The sequence below is a fragment of the Neopelma chrysocephalum genome, unplaced genomic scaffold (genome assembly GCF_003984885.1).
Source record: "Neopelma chrysocephalum unplaced genomic scaffold, ASM398488v2 Primary Assembly neopelma1_65c, whole genome shotgun sequence".
NCBI classification, from domain to species: Eukaryota; Metazoa; Chordata; class Aves; order Passeriformes; family Pipridae; genus Neopelma; species Neopelma chrysocephalum.
The window spans coordinates 1,878,005-1,890,393 of NW_020897724.1; the positions used below are offsets into that span (position 1 = coordinate 1,878,005).

At 41.5% G+C, this 12,389-nt stretch overlaps 1 protein-coding gene across 6 annotated transcripts in view; it reads left to right on the forward strand.

Annotated features, from left to right (window-relative positions):
• Positions 1–3: 3 nt before the first annotated feature.
• The window catches only part of TXNDC11 (thioredoxin domain containing 11), a 27,635-nt gene continuing 15,249 nt past the window's right edge, over positions 4–12,389 (forward strand). The window contains exons 1-5 of one of the 6 annotated variants that reach the window (XM_027684220.1): positions 2,655–2,887; positions 3,925–3,977; positions 4,408–4,624; positions 5,326–5,423; positions 7,371–7,500. In XM_027684220.1, the coding sequence (XP_027540021.1) occupies positions 4,427–4,624; positions 5,326–5,423; positions 7,371–7,500 (426 nt within the window). In that variant the 5' untranslated portion in view covers positions 2,655–2,887; positions 3,925–3,977; positions 4,408–4,426. The other 5 variants (XM_027684219.1, XM_027684221.1, XM_027684222.1 and 2 more) reach the window with 5 other exon arrangements.

A 12,389-nucleotide genomic window follows, 5' to 3' on the forward strand; every position in this document is an offset into this window, starting at 1 on the left:
CTGATGGCGCGGCGGCCCGAGGTGCTGTGCGGCGCGGCCATCGTGCTGGGCTGCGCCTTCCTCGTCGCCCTCAAAGTCACCTGCAGGTACCGCCGGGGAGCGGGCGGGGGGAGCGGAGGTTGGTGCTGCCCCGGGGCCGGGGCTGGCCCCGCGGTGGCCCCGCGGTGCCGGGTCGGGCACGGCCGTGCCCGGGGTGGGCGGCGGGTCCTCCTGCCGGCCCCCACCACACGCGGTCCCCATGGCAACCGCGGCCCGGCGCGTGTCGGGGGCCGCCGTGACCCCCCGGCGGGTCGGGCCGTGGAACGTGTGTGGGGAGGGAGCGGTGTGTGAAGGGACGTCCGCCCCGGCGGGGGTGGCGGAGGTACGCGGGATACACGGTCTGGGGACGGTGTAAGTGTCTGAAGGGAGGGTCAGAGGATGGACCGGGCTCTGCTCGGGGGTGCCCAGCAGTGGGACAAGAGGGAATGGGCAGGAACTGATGCTCAGGAAGTTCCACCTGAACATGAGGAAGAACTTCTTCCCTGTGCAGTGACCGAGCACTGGAACAGATTGTCCAGAGAGGGTGTGGAGTCTCCTCACTGAAGATATTCCAGAACGGTCTGGACACAGTCCTGTGCCGTGTGCTCTGGGATGACCCTGCTGGAGCAGGGAGGTGGGACCAGATGACCCACTGTGGTCCCTTCCAGCCTGACCCTTTCTGTGATTCTGTGGCAGATGTGCTGCTGAGATAAAGCTTCTTTTGCTCATCTCCAGAGGTAACTGGAACCTCGCGCTGCCACAGAGGGGCTGAGGGGGCTCGGGGCTGAGCTCTGCCCTCAGCACTCTCAGCATCGGCCTGGGAGAATGGGTCTCTTCTGGCTCATGTGTTGGTGTTGTCACCCCCCTTTGCCCGCACGTGCTTCAGACAGAAAGATTTTGCGGTTTCTCCCCAGTCTGGTGGTGCTCCTCTTGGGAGCTGGAACTTCCTTGTTTGTAGAAGTGTCTGTAGTTCCTGTTTGCCCAGAGCTGGGTACGTGGAAGCAGGCGATGTGTGCGCTGGAGGGGCTGGGCATGGGCTGCTCCGTTTGGGAGCCTGGAGCGGGATCTGAACCTTCCGGATGGGTTTTAGGTCAAGGTGACTGTTCTGTGATTCAGGTCACACCATATTAATTTAAGAACATCTGCTGCACTTGGGGTTTGATTTTGAGAGTGGGAAAAGGCTACATATTCTATATGTATGTCTCTATTCTGCAGGATCTGACAAATTTTTGTTCCAATAGACACTTGGTTCACAGATAATGCTTCTGAAAAATGCTAAGGCCTTCTTTTCTCATCTGTGCACAGAGGATGTATTATTTGAACAAGAGTGAATTTTAAGTCTGTCAATGAGTGTCTCTGAGTAGCTGTGCCTCTGCTCCAGGAGTCTGTATCTCACAGTGACCAGATAATATAGATAAAAAGTTGTAAAGCTCTTACTATATTTCAGAATGTATGGTGAAGAATTTTTGAACATAATCACCTCCCCGATTAACTATCCATTACTAAAAAAAAATTATTTTTTTTTTACATTTACAGTGATTTTTCTGTTTTCTTCTTGCTCTCCTTAAAACCTGCGTGTTCCTTTCATTTTACTGCTGTCTCTGTTTGAAAGCTCACAGATGGAATGTGCTTCTTGACACTTGTACTCTGAACAGGAAGTTTGATTAAAGGGGTTTGGCCTTTCAGTTTGTAGTTAAAGAGACAAACTGATATCATGAAAGTATTCCCTGTTTGGTTGCTATCAGAAATATGGAAAAGTAAAAATTCCACGTACAGTTTGGAAGATGGTTAGTTGCATATGTTAACTCTGAATACAGGACATAGTTTCTCACCACATGTCAGTGTGATTTACAAGCAACACTCAGCACCACAGCAGAGTTACTACCACTAACTTTTCTTACAATATATAACTTTGGTGACCAGTGGATAAAAAGTATGGAAAGGGAAAATTCCTTTACTATAAGGCAATCCATTTGTGGGGTTTGAGGTATTGCAGGTTTGTGGTGACTCAGGGAACAAATGAGACCTGACCTGGCATGGATTACTATGGTATGTGGTTTAGAACCTGAATTATTTCTGGCAAAATGCAAATATCTTTCAGACAGCTGCAGTCTAAGGACCTTGCAGTCAAAGGCTGGTCCTGCAGGCACTTGCATGTGCTTCCCTTTATTACCAGGGTGTTCTGTTGGAAAGTGTTTAAGTTTCTGTAGGCTGCGAGCAGCGGGTAAATAACAAAATCAGTGCTTTAATAAACAGTTTGTGATCATCATGTTTGTGTAATCATTTCTTATGTAATCAGTTTATATGTGTATAATTTTTCGGGGTTCTCTTAGTAAAGTTGGGTATTATGTCAAGGTATTCTATTATGCATTTGGTATTGCAGAGGGAGACACTGCTGACCAGGTCACCTTAAGCAGCTAGTAGCTATGGATTTATTATGTTTTGTTTTTTAATAAGTACTGGAGTATTTTCATATTTGAAGGTAATTGTTTATTTCCTGACTCACTCATGTCATGCAACTTCTGCTGATGTGTTTTATTTACACTTTCTTGCAATTTGGAGGCAGTTCAGTATCTCATTTTTAAGGTTTATGCTGTAACTCTTGAACTCTTTCAGTTTAATTCTGTAGAGGAAGCAGAGGTTTTAAACACACTGAGGTTGTCCATTTTCATTAAACGAGTTTAAGAGGAGAAATTCCAGTTGATGTCTCTGAAGAAGTAGGTGTGAGACCAGCCCTTGCTGCCATGCTGTGCTTCCAGCAGCTGATCAGTGTGTGACCTGTGAGCCAGAGCTTACGTGGGAGCTGTGTCCTGTCCAGTTGGCAGGCAGAAAGCATGAGAAGAAGCTGCCAGTTTGGATAAGCACAGGGTGCAGGAATGGGAGGGAAGCAGAGGTGTTGGTTGGGAGGTGATTTAAGAACCTGAGGGTTGGGGAAGGAGATGCTGGGATGTTGGTTGGGAGAGACGGGAAGAAACAAAGGTAGAAGTCCATAGAATAAACCAGATTTTTGATCATCTGTGTGGAAACATAATGTTGTGAGTAGTGGAATTAATGAATTATAAACATTAGGAACTGTTTTCAAAATTCTGGATTTTGAAGCAAATATTTTTCCTTACGTATGAATTAAGAATTTCCATAACTTCTAGAAAATATACTGAGGGCAATTCTAAAATGTTGAGCTTTAAGTGTATGCTTGGTAGCCTGGAAATAAGAGAAGTGTGTGGCTTTTTGCTGTATTGTAAAAACAAAGGTACTTCTTAAAAACCAGAAAGATCATAAAGTTTGTAAATGTGGCAGTTGTTAAGAGATTGCCTAATATTTGAGTTGGACAGTGTTTGGGACTCAATAATTCTATCACAATTACTAAAATGTTAACCTGAGAAGGATCAAATGTCAGGTAATAAGATTTTTTTATTAGCTTTTTATTGCAGCACAAAGTAAAGAAGTGCATAACCTTTCCTAAAACTTCCTGTCACATTACAAACCATGGCAAAATTGGGTGTTACAGTGTGGTGATCCAGTTTTCAATCTGTCTTGCTCTAGTGTAAATATAGCTAGTGGAAAATTTTAAAATTAAGGGAATATAAAAAGGAAGTATGATCATTCACTTGCATTTAAGGCAGTCTATACCATAGCAACTTCTGAACACCTTGGAAATGCTGAATTCCAGGTTATTTGATTGCTGGTTTGATAGCAAATTGTTTCCTGAGTATTTGCTTTATATTCTTGGTATTACTAGTCAAACTAATTTCTCTCAAGAAACTTAATCTGTCATAATCTCTTTAAATTTAGAGTATTTGTTGATTTTGTCCTTACATTGCAGAGAAAATGTTCCCTGAAGAGTTTGAAGTTCCTCCTCTAATCAGTAAAATAAACTTAATATGTATATACAATTTTTTTTGCTGACAAAATATGAAAGAACAGAAGTGTAGAATACTATAAAACAAAGCATAAGGCAGGTACTAGTCTCTGTTTATATAAACATCACATCACAAAACTTTATGACCAGCGTCTCTTTTCTTATCAGGGTGCTGTTACCTAAAGTACAAGTGTTAAAAGAGGATGAGGCCAGGGAAGAAATCCAAAGAAATCACTCTTCCTGGTAATTTTATACTCTATGGCAGCCAGCCGTGAGAGTGTGAGCTAACGTGCCCAGAGACACAGTGCATGGTATCCCAGCGTGGCTTTGTAAAGCTTGGGCAGGGTGATCTTTAGATTTTATGGTGTTTCTGAACCTGACTCACATAGCATGAGTTGGAGTCGTTTGCACCAATTTCCCAAGTTTTGTCGTTGCATGACTTTCGCTAAGGACAGAAATTCTGGCTTTGGGCACACTTTTAACTGCTGCTCTGCAGTCTCAGTAACCACTCTGTTAATCTTTTCCTGCAGCCGAGCCAAAGATGTGACAATGCCAGCGAAGCTCCCCGTGAGTTTTTTCTCGGCGAGGTCTCCGGTGGTCGATCTGTTCCGGGGCCAGCTGGACTATGCCGAGCAGCTCCGGCAGGACTCGGAGATCGTGCTGTATTTCTTCTATGCCCCGTGGTGTGGGCAGTCCATCGCAGCAAGAGAAGAGATAGAACATGTGGCCAGCAGGTTGTCAGACCAGGTACCTCCAGAGAAGATACCAATCTTAAACATGACCTGATAGCTTTTTAAGTGTCCCAGCTGATGCTGATTTCTGGCTTCCCATGGGAACAAGTAGGACTTGAATGTCCACATATTTGGGTAACTCAGCCAGTGGTCCTAATTTTAATATAGCATACAGAGTGTTAGAATAAATGGAGGCAAGCTGTGATTCCTCCTCAGTTATTTCTGCTCCTGAGTGGGGAACTCTACAAGTTTCTTGTTGTAAAGCGTTCTCAGGTTTATTCACCTGCCTTCAGACAGAAATTCCACGGAGTTTGCTTCCAGTTCCAGGATGCTTGTAGACACTGGTAATCATATAAGATTGTAAGCTTTCTAGCAGTTGTGTACCTGTGAACACTTCACAGGTACAGCTGTCTTAAACCTCCACTTGTTGAGCTCCACTGCAGAAAAAGTAATTATTATGGATCATGACTAAATCACTACATTTGAAGGATTTAGATGAAGAACCATAAAAACTAGAAAGAATAGCGACCAAAAGGATTGCTGTTGCAAAATGACAAAAAAAGTCTTTGTGTGATAGAATTAAGAGCAACAGGTATGGAATGCTTAGTTGAAAAGGCCCTGAAAATAGCAGATGGAATAGATTGTAATAAGTACAGCTGGGATAAAAAAGTCACAGTGGTGTACTTTGTTAGCTGTGAATTTTTACCTGCTTTGCAGGTGCTGTTTGTGGCTATAAATTGCTGGTGGAACCAGGGGAAATGCAGGAAGCAGAAGCATTTCTTTTATTTTCCTGTGATACATGTATACCATCGAAGGTAAGATTTCTTATGTATGATCTGGGCTTTTTATTGTTGTTTTGGGGAACAGAGATATCATATAAAATGCTGCAGTTTGAAAATGTTACATTTATGGCTATAGTAAACAGCTGTAGAGGAGGAGACTCTGGGTGAAGCTCATCCCGTGTGCTACTCAGGTGCCAGGTAGGGCTGTAAATGTCAGTTAAATGACATGCTGGGCAATTCTTCATCCTTAAGGAAATTTTGTTTTGCCTGTGCATCTTCTGGAAGTTCTGCCTCCAATAAAAAGTAAAGAATACAGAGTTATATATTAATTTCAGTTGACTGCTTGCTCTGTAGATGGATTATATCAACTGGTCCTAGTTTATTACAGCAATAAAGAACGTACCTAAGGGTTGTTGAAGTGAGTGGAATTTAAGTGCATATTTAAATGGCACTGTTTACCGAAGATCTTCTTCTAAATTTGAACTTTGCACTCACTTTTTATGCTCCAGATGTTGAGATATCATTGTATAAAATTTTATATAATCTCATTTTTATTTTTTAGTATTAGTATGTATTATCCTTTTTTTTTTTTTCTCTTTGTGTGGAGCAGAAGGTAAGGAAACACACTTTCTAATGCTACATATGATAGTTTATCCCTTACATTGTACTTTTGTACTCTAGTCTTGAACTGCAGCTCTCTTCAATTACAGAGGCTGATTATGGTTTTTGGTGAGGGGATTTATGTATTAAGGAGGAACAGTCCTGGTCTCTGTTAGCTGAACTTGGGGTAGACACAGGTGACACTGGCATAATTCAAACTGCAACACAAGAACCTTACAATCCCACTTGGATGTACATTGACTTAAACTTACTTGATCTTGAACTTAGAACACAATAGATGGATACACTTGGGTACTATCAGTAACATTAAACAGAGTTGCAACAAGATGAGGTGTAATTCCATATTGATACTTCATAAAAACCCCAAAGGGTGATGCACCCCTTGTGCCTGAGGTATTAAATGTTGAATGTGGTGTCCTGGGCATGTGACATGTTGAAGCACTGTGTGTTGCTGTGAAGGAAAGGTTTGTAATAAACCAGTGTAGGATGTAGAATAATCTAGTTGGCTCTAGAAGAACTTCAGAGCACCTGAATAGAGGTACCTCAGTGTGAGTTTGATATTTTCCAATGTGTCTCTACAAACTATACAAACTATATTAAAAATGCATCACATTAAATTCTTCAGTGGAAATGGACTAATTCTTTGTGCTTTTTGTGTTTGATTTCATTTTGGACAGTGATGCTTTGTCCAACCTAATGATAATAAATCAGATGCAGGATTTCAAGGGGATAAGGGGAACCTCTGGAAATCGTGTCTGCAAGCCCCAGCCCACCTTCTGTTTTAGCACTACCTAATGTGGTGTGCGCTGTTTTATCACATGGCTGGGGGGAACTCTAGGTTTGCTTAGTTTGTTCATCAGCAGTGGGCCTGGATTTGTCCCTGGCTTACTGATTGCTTCCTGTAAAAGTCTGTGTAAAAATATTGCACCTTTCCAGGTTGATACTGTTTGAGACACTGAAAAATCAAGTGAAAATAGTGACATTTTTTCAGATCTGTTCTTTTAAGTCACATGTATGTAAGTCACATGTATTGGTCACATGGACCAAGCACAAAGATATGTGTATGATCATATCATTTATACCTGCATTTTACCAACTTTAATGGGACTCAGAAGTGTTCTCCATCCCTCTGTCCTTACCAACACACTGCCCCTTCCCACAGAGAGTGGCTGGGATTCCTGTGCTGCGCTTTCCTCTGGTAACACAACTCCCCATCAGTCACCGAAGCCGCTGGTAAACACGGAGAGCGATTCCCTAGAGGCTGAGCATGCTGTCTGTGTAACTCCTATCTGCCACCCCCAGGAAGACTCTCTATTGTTCATTTAAGTCTTAATGTTCTATTATTTTTTTTGGTACTAGTTTTGGACCAATTGAATACAAAGGCCCAATGAGTGCTGTTTATATTGAAAAGTTTGTTCGCCGGGTGATGACACCACTACTCTACATCTCGTCTCGATCAAAATTACTAGATTTCCTCTCAAATTATGAGGTACTTATCTCTCTTCTCTAGCTTTACCACTGTGGTTCAGAAAGAGTTTGACTTGTCTAAGGATTAAATTTGATCTGCTCCAAAGTACTAGTTTATTTTCAGGATCCTGAAATCAGTGCCCTGTAAATTTGTTAAAATCATAAAAATATTAAATGACAAATTCATAATATTGGTTCCACGTATAATTACTCTTATGATTTAGTGATGCTCTTAATTTACAGTACTTTAGTATGTAGAGACAACAATCAATCAAAGTTGTTACCTCACCAAAAAGTTACATATGAACAAGAAATGAGGAAGAAATCTTCTCACAAAAATCTTCAATCTAAGTTGGGACAGCATTTGAGAAATATACAATCATTAATTTTTAGAGGAATGTTAAGCCTTTCTAGTAGGATAAATTTGTTAAGTAAAACAAATGTGAAATTAGTTGAAATAAGAGCTCCTAACCACATTGTATGGGGTAACTTCATGGTTTTAATCCACTGGGACATGGTGTTTTATTAATTTTCAGTCTGTTGTTTTCAGGGGTGCCAAGATTGGTAACAATACTAGTGGATTAATAACTTCCAATAAGACAACACGTACTTACAACAGAACCATTTGCAGTCCCTTTATAACTGTTCATTTCTGTAGTGCACAGTGCAGAAATACCACAATCTTACTCAGCTCTGAGCTGATCAACAAATCCCTGCTGTAGCAGTGGGTACAACGTGTGAGGGAGCCTCCAGTGTCCCAGAATGGAGCAGATCCTCTGGGAACTTGTCCTAATGACTGGTTCTGCTGCAGGATGGAGCAGGTCCTGTATGTTAAATGACAGCATGAGGGGACACACGCTGGTGGTCACCATGGGCAGGGGCTGTGCTGTTCCTGCCAGGAACTGTCAATGGGCTTGGCTTTCCAGTGTTTTAGGCAGGGAATGTGAGTCAGGAGTAGTGAGTTGTGTGCCTGTCTCTGGTGCTGATACTTTCTGTGATCACAAGCACTTCTGTTGTCCTCTCACTGCTTCAGTTTTGCCATTCTAAAATGTTTTTCTAAAACATTCTTTTTCCTCTTACAGAGATTTGAAAACAGCCATGCTTGGTTTTTGGTCTGTGTTACATGAATTATTTCTAGGTAGTCTGCAAAAGATAACTAATAAGCTTATTGTCGTTAAGTTTGAGTTTGCTTTACAGTAAGAGGTGCAATTCCATTGGAAAAAGGTTAAGATAAAAGACAAACTTAGGGGGGAACAGAAAATATTTTTTAAACACTGCTTAGCAATTGAACAGTTATTTTTGTTTCTGTGTTCAAACTTCCCCCATTCCTGCGCTTGAAATTCTGTGGCTCCAAATGCCAAATCTCTGTTTATGTTCAGCATTTATTGGTTCTTTTTTTTCCCCAGAATGGCCCAAGAATAGAGTCTGATGTGTCATGTTGCCCTGCAGTCATTTAAGGCTGAGGTTGTACCAGAGCATGGCACTCGGTGCTCAGTAGCTTGCCTCTGTGAAGTTAAGCAGGAAGGAGACAAGGGGATACAAAAGTAACAGATAAGGTGGAAGAAACAGAATTGTTTATGAAGGTGGATGGGAGGGAAACATAGGCAGACCCAAAGGAAATGATAGTTTTAAACCAGAAATAAACAGGTCATTTCATAATTTTAAACAGAAATGTGAACTGTTTCTAATGATTTCCATGCAAATTGAAAAACTTTATACCATTTGTAGAAAATACAGTCCAGGAGTGACTCCTGTGTTTAAGAAGTGAGGAAGTTTGGGGAATAAAGTAGACTGCAGGAAGTGCACGTATAGAACAAAGTAATTGCTATTTTGAGACCCTTGGCTAGTGTCTTCCTTTGATTTTTGATCTTCTATATGTAAAAAATACTGACTTTTAGCAGAAACAAAAGGACAGAAGACTATCAAGGATTGCTCATTGGGCACCTTGACCACTGCCTGCTGGACCATTTTGTTTTTGTGATTTCTTTGTTGAAAAGCTGATTAACTTGAAGCTCAGAATTTCTGAAAGATTTATCGTCAGTATCTAATTTTCAGCCCTTTGTTCTGCCAGCGAATGGGTTCTGCAAACAAAAAAAAATGCTGGTGAACGGAATCCAGCTAAATGTAAGGACAAGTGGTGTTTGTTCCTTGGAGTTTTGTTCCGTTCTCCACCCGATCACGACTATCGTGACATGCTGTGCTGCTCTCACAAGAGGGCGCTCAAACCCCGTGAAAACAGTTCGGGTTGAAGACGCCGAAGTTCAAATCTGCGTTTTTTGATACTGTTTAAGGTTGGTTTTTGTGGTTGTGGAATGATACTAGTGCAAAACTAGAACTGGATTAGAATTAGAATTTAATTTTTGAGAGCAAGGAAAAACCCCATTTGGAAAGCAGGTAAAATCTTGGAGTGTATAGGAAGATGTAAGAGGAGAAAGATCTGCACGTTCTGCCATAACTCAGGGTACCTCTGAGTACCTGTAGTCATTTTGTTTTCTCAGCTGCAGAGATGTAACAGTTTCACTTTAATCCCAACTGGCCTGGCTCATTCCTCACTGACTAACCCAACTGCTGGAAATACCCCTGTCCTCCTGAGGCACAGGGCAGGAAACATGAAGCCCCTGTAGTTACACCAAAAGCTTCACTCATTTATGAAAATTAAATGTGCCCAGGGAGCTCACCATTTTCTGGCCTCAGGAGAGCTGGTCTCTCTGGGAGGGAGCTGGTGTGTGTCTAAACGTGATGTCAGCTCCCTGCTGTGCTCTGTTTGTGTGGGAATGCTCTCTGAGCATTAGCCAGCTGGATAGGATCTGACACAGAAGGGGATTCAGGTTGCTTTTGTGTGGGGTACTGAGGTGCCTGTGTTAAATGATGGTGTGAGAATTTGCTTTCAGTTCTGGATACCCAATGTTTTTAACGTCCTTGCAAAATGAGCAGACTCTTACTGGTAAATTTAATTAATATCAATCAACAGTTTCTTTGCATTTCTACAGTGTAGATTTACTGGTATGTAATATTGATTATTCTGTTCCCCAGAGAAAACACATTCCTTTCCTCTTGCTGTTTTCTTTCCTGTGCTCACAGATAACATGAGGCAGGAATTGCCTGCCTGCACAAGTCAGATTCTTAAAAGAATCATCTCCCTTATGTCAATGCAACATAGCCAAAACATTTTTTTAAAATTCCAAATTGGGATAGAAATAACTTGATTGAGTATTAAAAACATCTGATTGTAAAAGCTAATCAGTAGCTGTGTTTTTTTCCTGTTCTCTGTTCCCATTATTTCACATTTATTGGCCTTTAAATTACAAAGTTCTTTCATAACAGTCATTCAATACTGTCTTTCTGCAGCTCTTCCAGTCAGCTGTAGTTCCAGTGATTCCAAATAACCTTTGCAAATTTTGTTCCTCACCGTTCTCTCCCTTTTCTGAAGTCCTTTTAGGAATGTTGAACTCCATGAGTATCAGTACACATCCTTAACTCCATGGTTATCAGTACACAGCCTGGCTGACTGTCTTTGGCTGCTGAAAAAAATGAACTTCTACCTGTAGTTTTTTGTCTTTTCTACTGATCTAGAAAAGGATCTTCCATGTTATTCCTTATCACCTTACTTTCTTCCAAGGTGCTTGGTAATGTCTTGTAGACTTTGTGGAAGTACAGCATGCTGCATGGAGTAGATCAGGCATCTTCATGCGTGCTCATCCCTTCAAAGAACTGTGGTAGATTTGAGGCATGGTTCTGGAATAAAACCATGGTGGCTGTTCTCCAATAAAAATTACTCATCTGAAGATCTCTGTTAATTCCAAAGGTTTCCATGAACTTGCTGTTTTTTAATTGTTGGGTTTCTTGTCAAGTCTGTTACTTGATTTAATTGCATCACACACCACTTTCTATTCCTGTGGTATAGAGACCAAGCAAGAAATAGGCTCCACTACAATTAATGATTTTGTACCATATATGAGTTTCCTTAGGAGATGGTACTAATAACTCTTCACTATTGACATCCTCAGGTTTGCTCCAAAGCCTTTCCTACAGACACTCTGTTTGAGACAGGGGTTGAAAATTGTTTCATGGGAAGAAAAGCTCCAGCAAGCTCTGTTCTAGCAACACCAACACTCCTAATGCTCCTAACAACCCCTGTGTCACACTCCAGTGTTTTATCCTCCAACTTTATATAGCAGCAAGTCTTATCCTCTTCCTCTTAGTAATTCCTAACTGCCTGCATGCAGGGGGTTACCCAGAGCTCCACAGAGATGGTTGCCTGGAAGCAGCTGACCATCAGTAACAGCTTGTATGTAAAAAACTCACAAACTATTTGCAGGCAGCTGTTGCTGCAGCACTTACGGAGTGTTTTGGAGGGTCTTACATGAAGTGGGAGTTGTTGCTGTCAAGCTGCTCGTGGCCTACTTGCATTCCAAACTAAGAACCTCTTATTTGCATCGAGATCTTTCCTGTGAGACTTGAATCTCACTTGTACAGAGCAAGAATTCTTGTTAGTTGCCATCCCCTGGAAGTGTTCAGCTTTGTTAAATGAGCAGAGCAGTTGGTGTGAGCAACTGAATCTCTTCATTCTTATTGATGGAAACATTTTCGTGGTACTTGAGAAGAAATGCAGCATTTTAGTCACTGTCCTCCTGGGTATAATTGCAGCCTGTAACGGGGCAAAAATTCTAACACCTCTGGGATGGTCATTAAAAGGCCATTAATTAACCAGATTACTGATTAGGCATTTAGCATTAGTATATATTCTCCTAGTACAATTTCTTTTTTAATTGAAGTCTGAAACTGCTGTTATTGTACAACAGAACTGGCAGTCAGAATCAGAATGTTACCTTTTTAAATATTTAACGTAAATATTTCTACATCTGACTTTTGGCTTCTTGTCACATTTTACTGTCACTTTTGACTCATCTT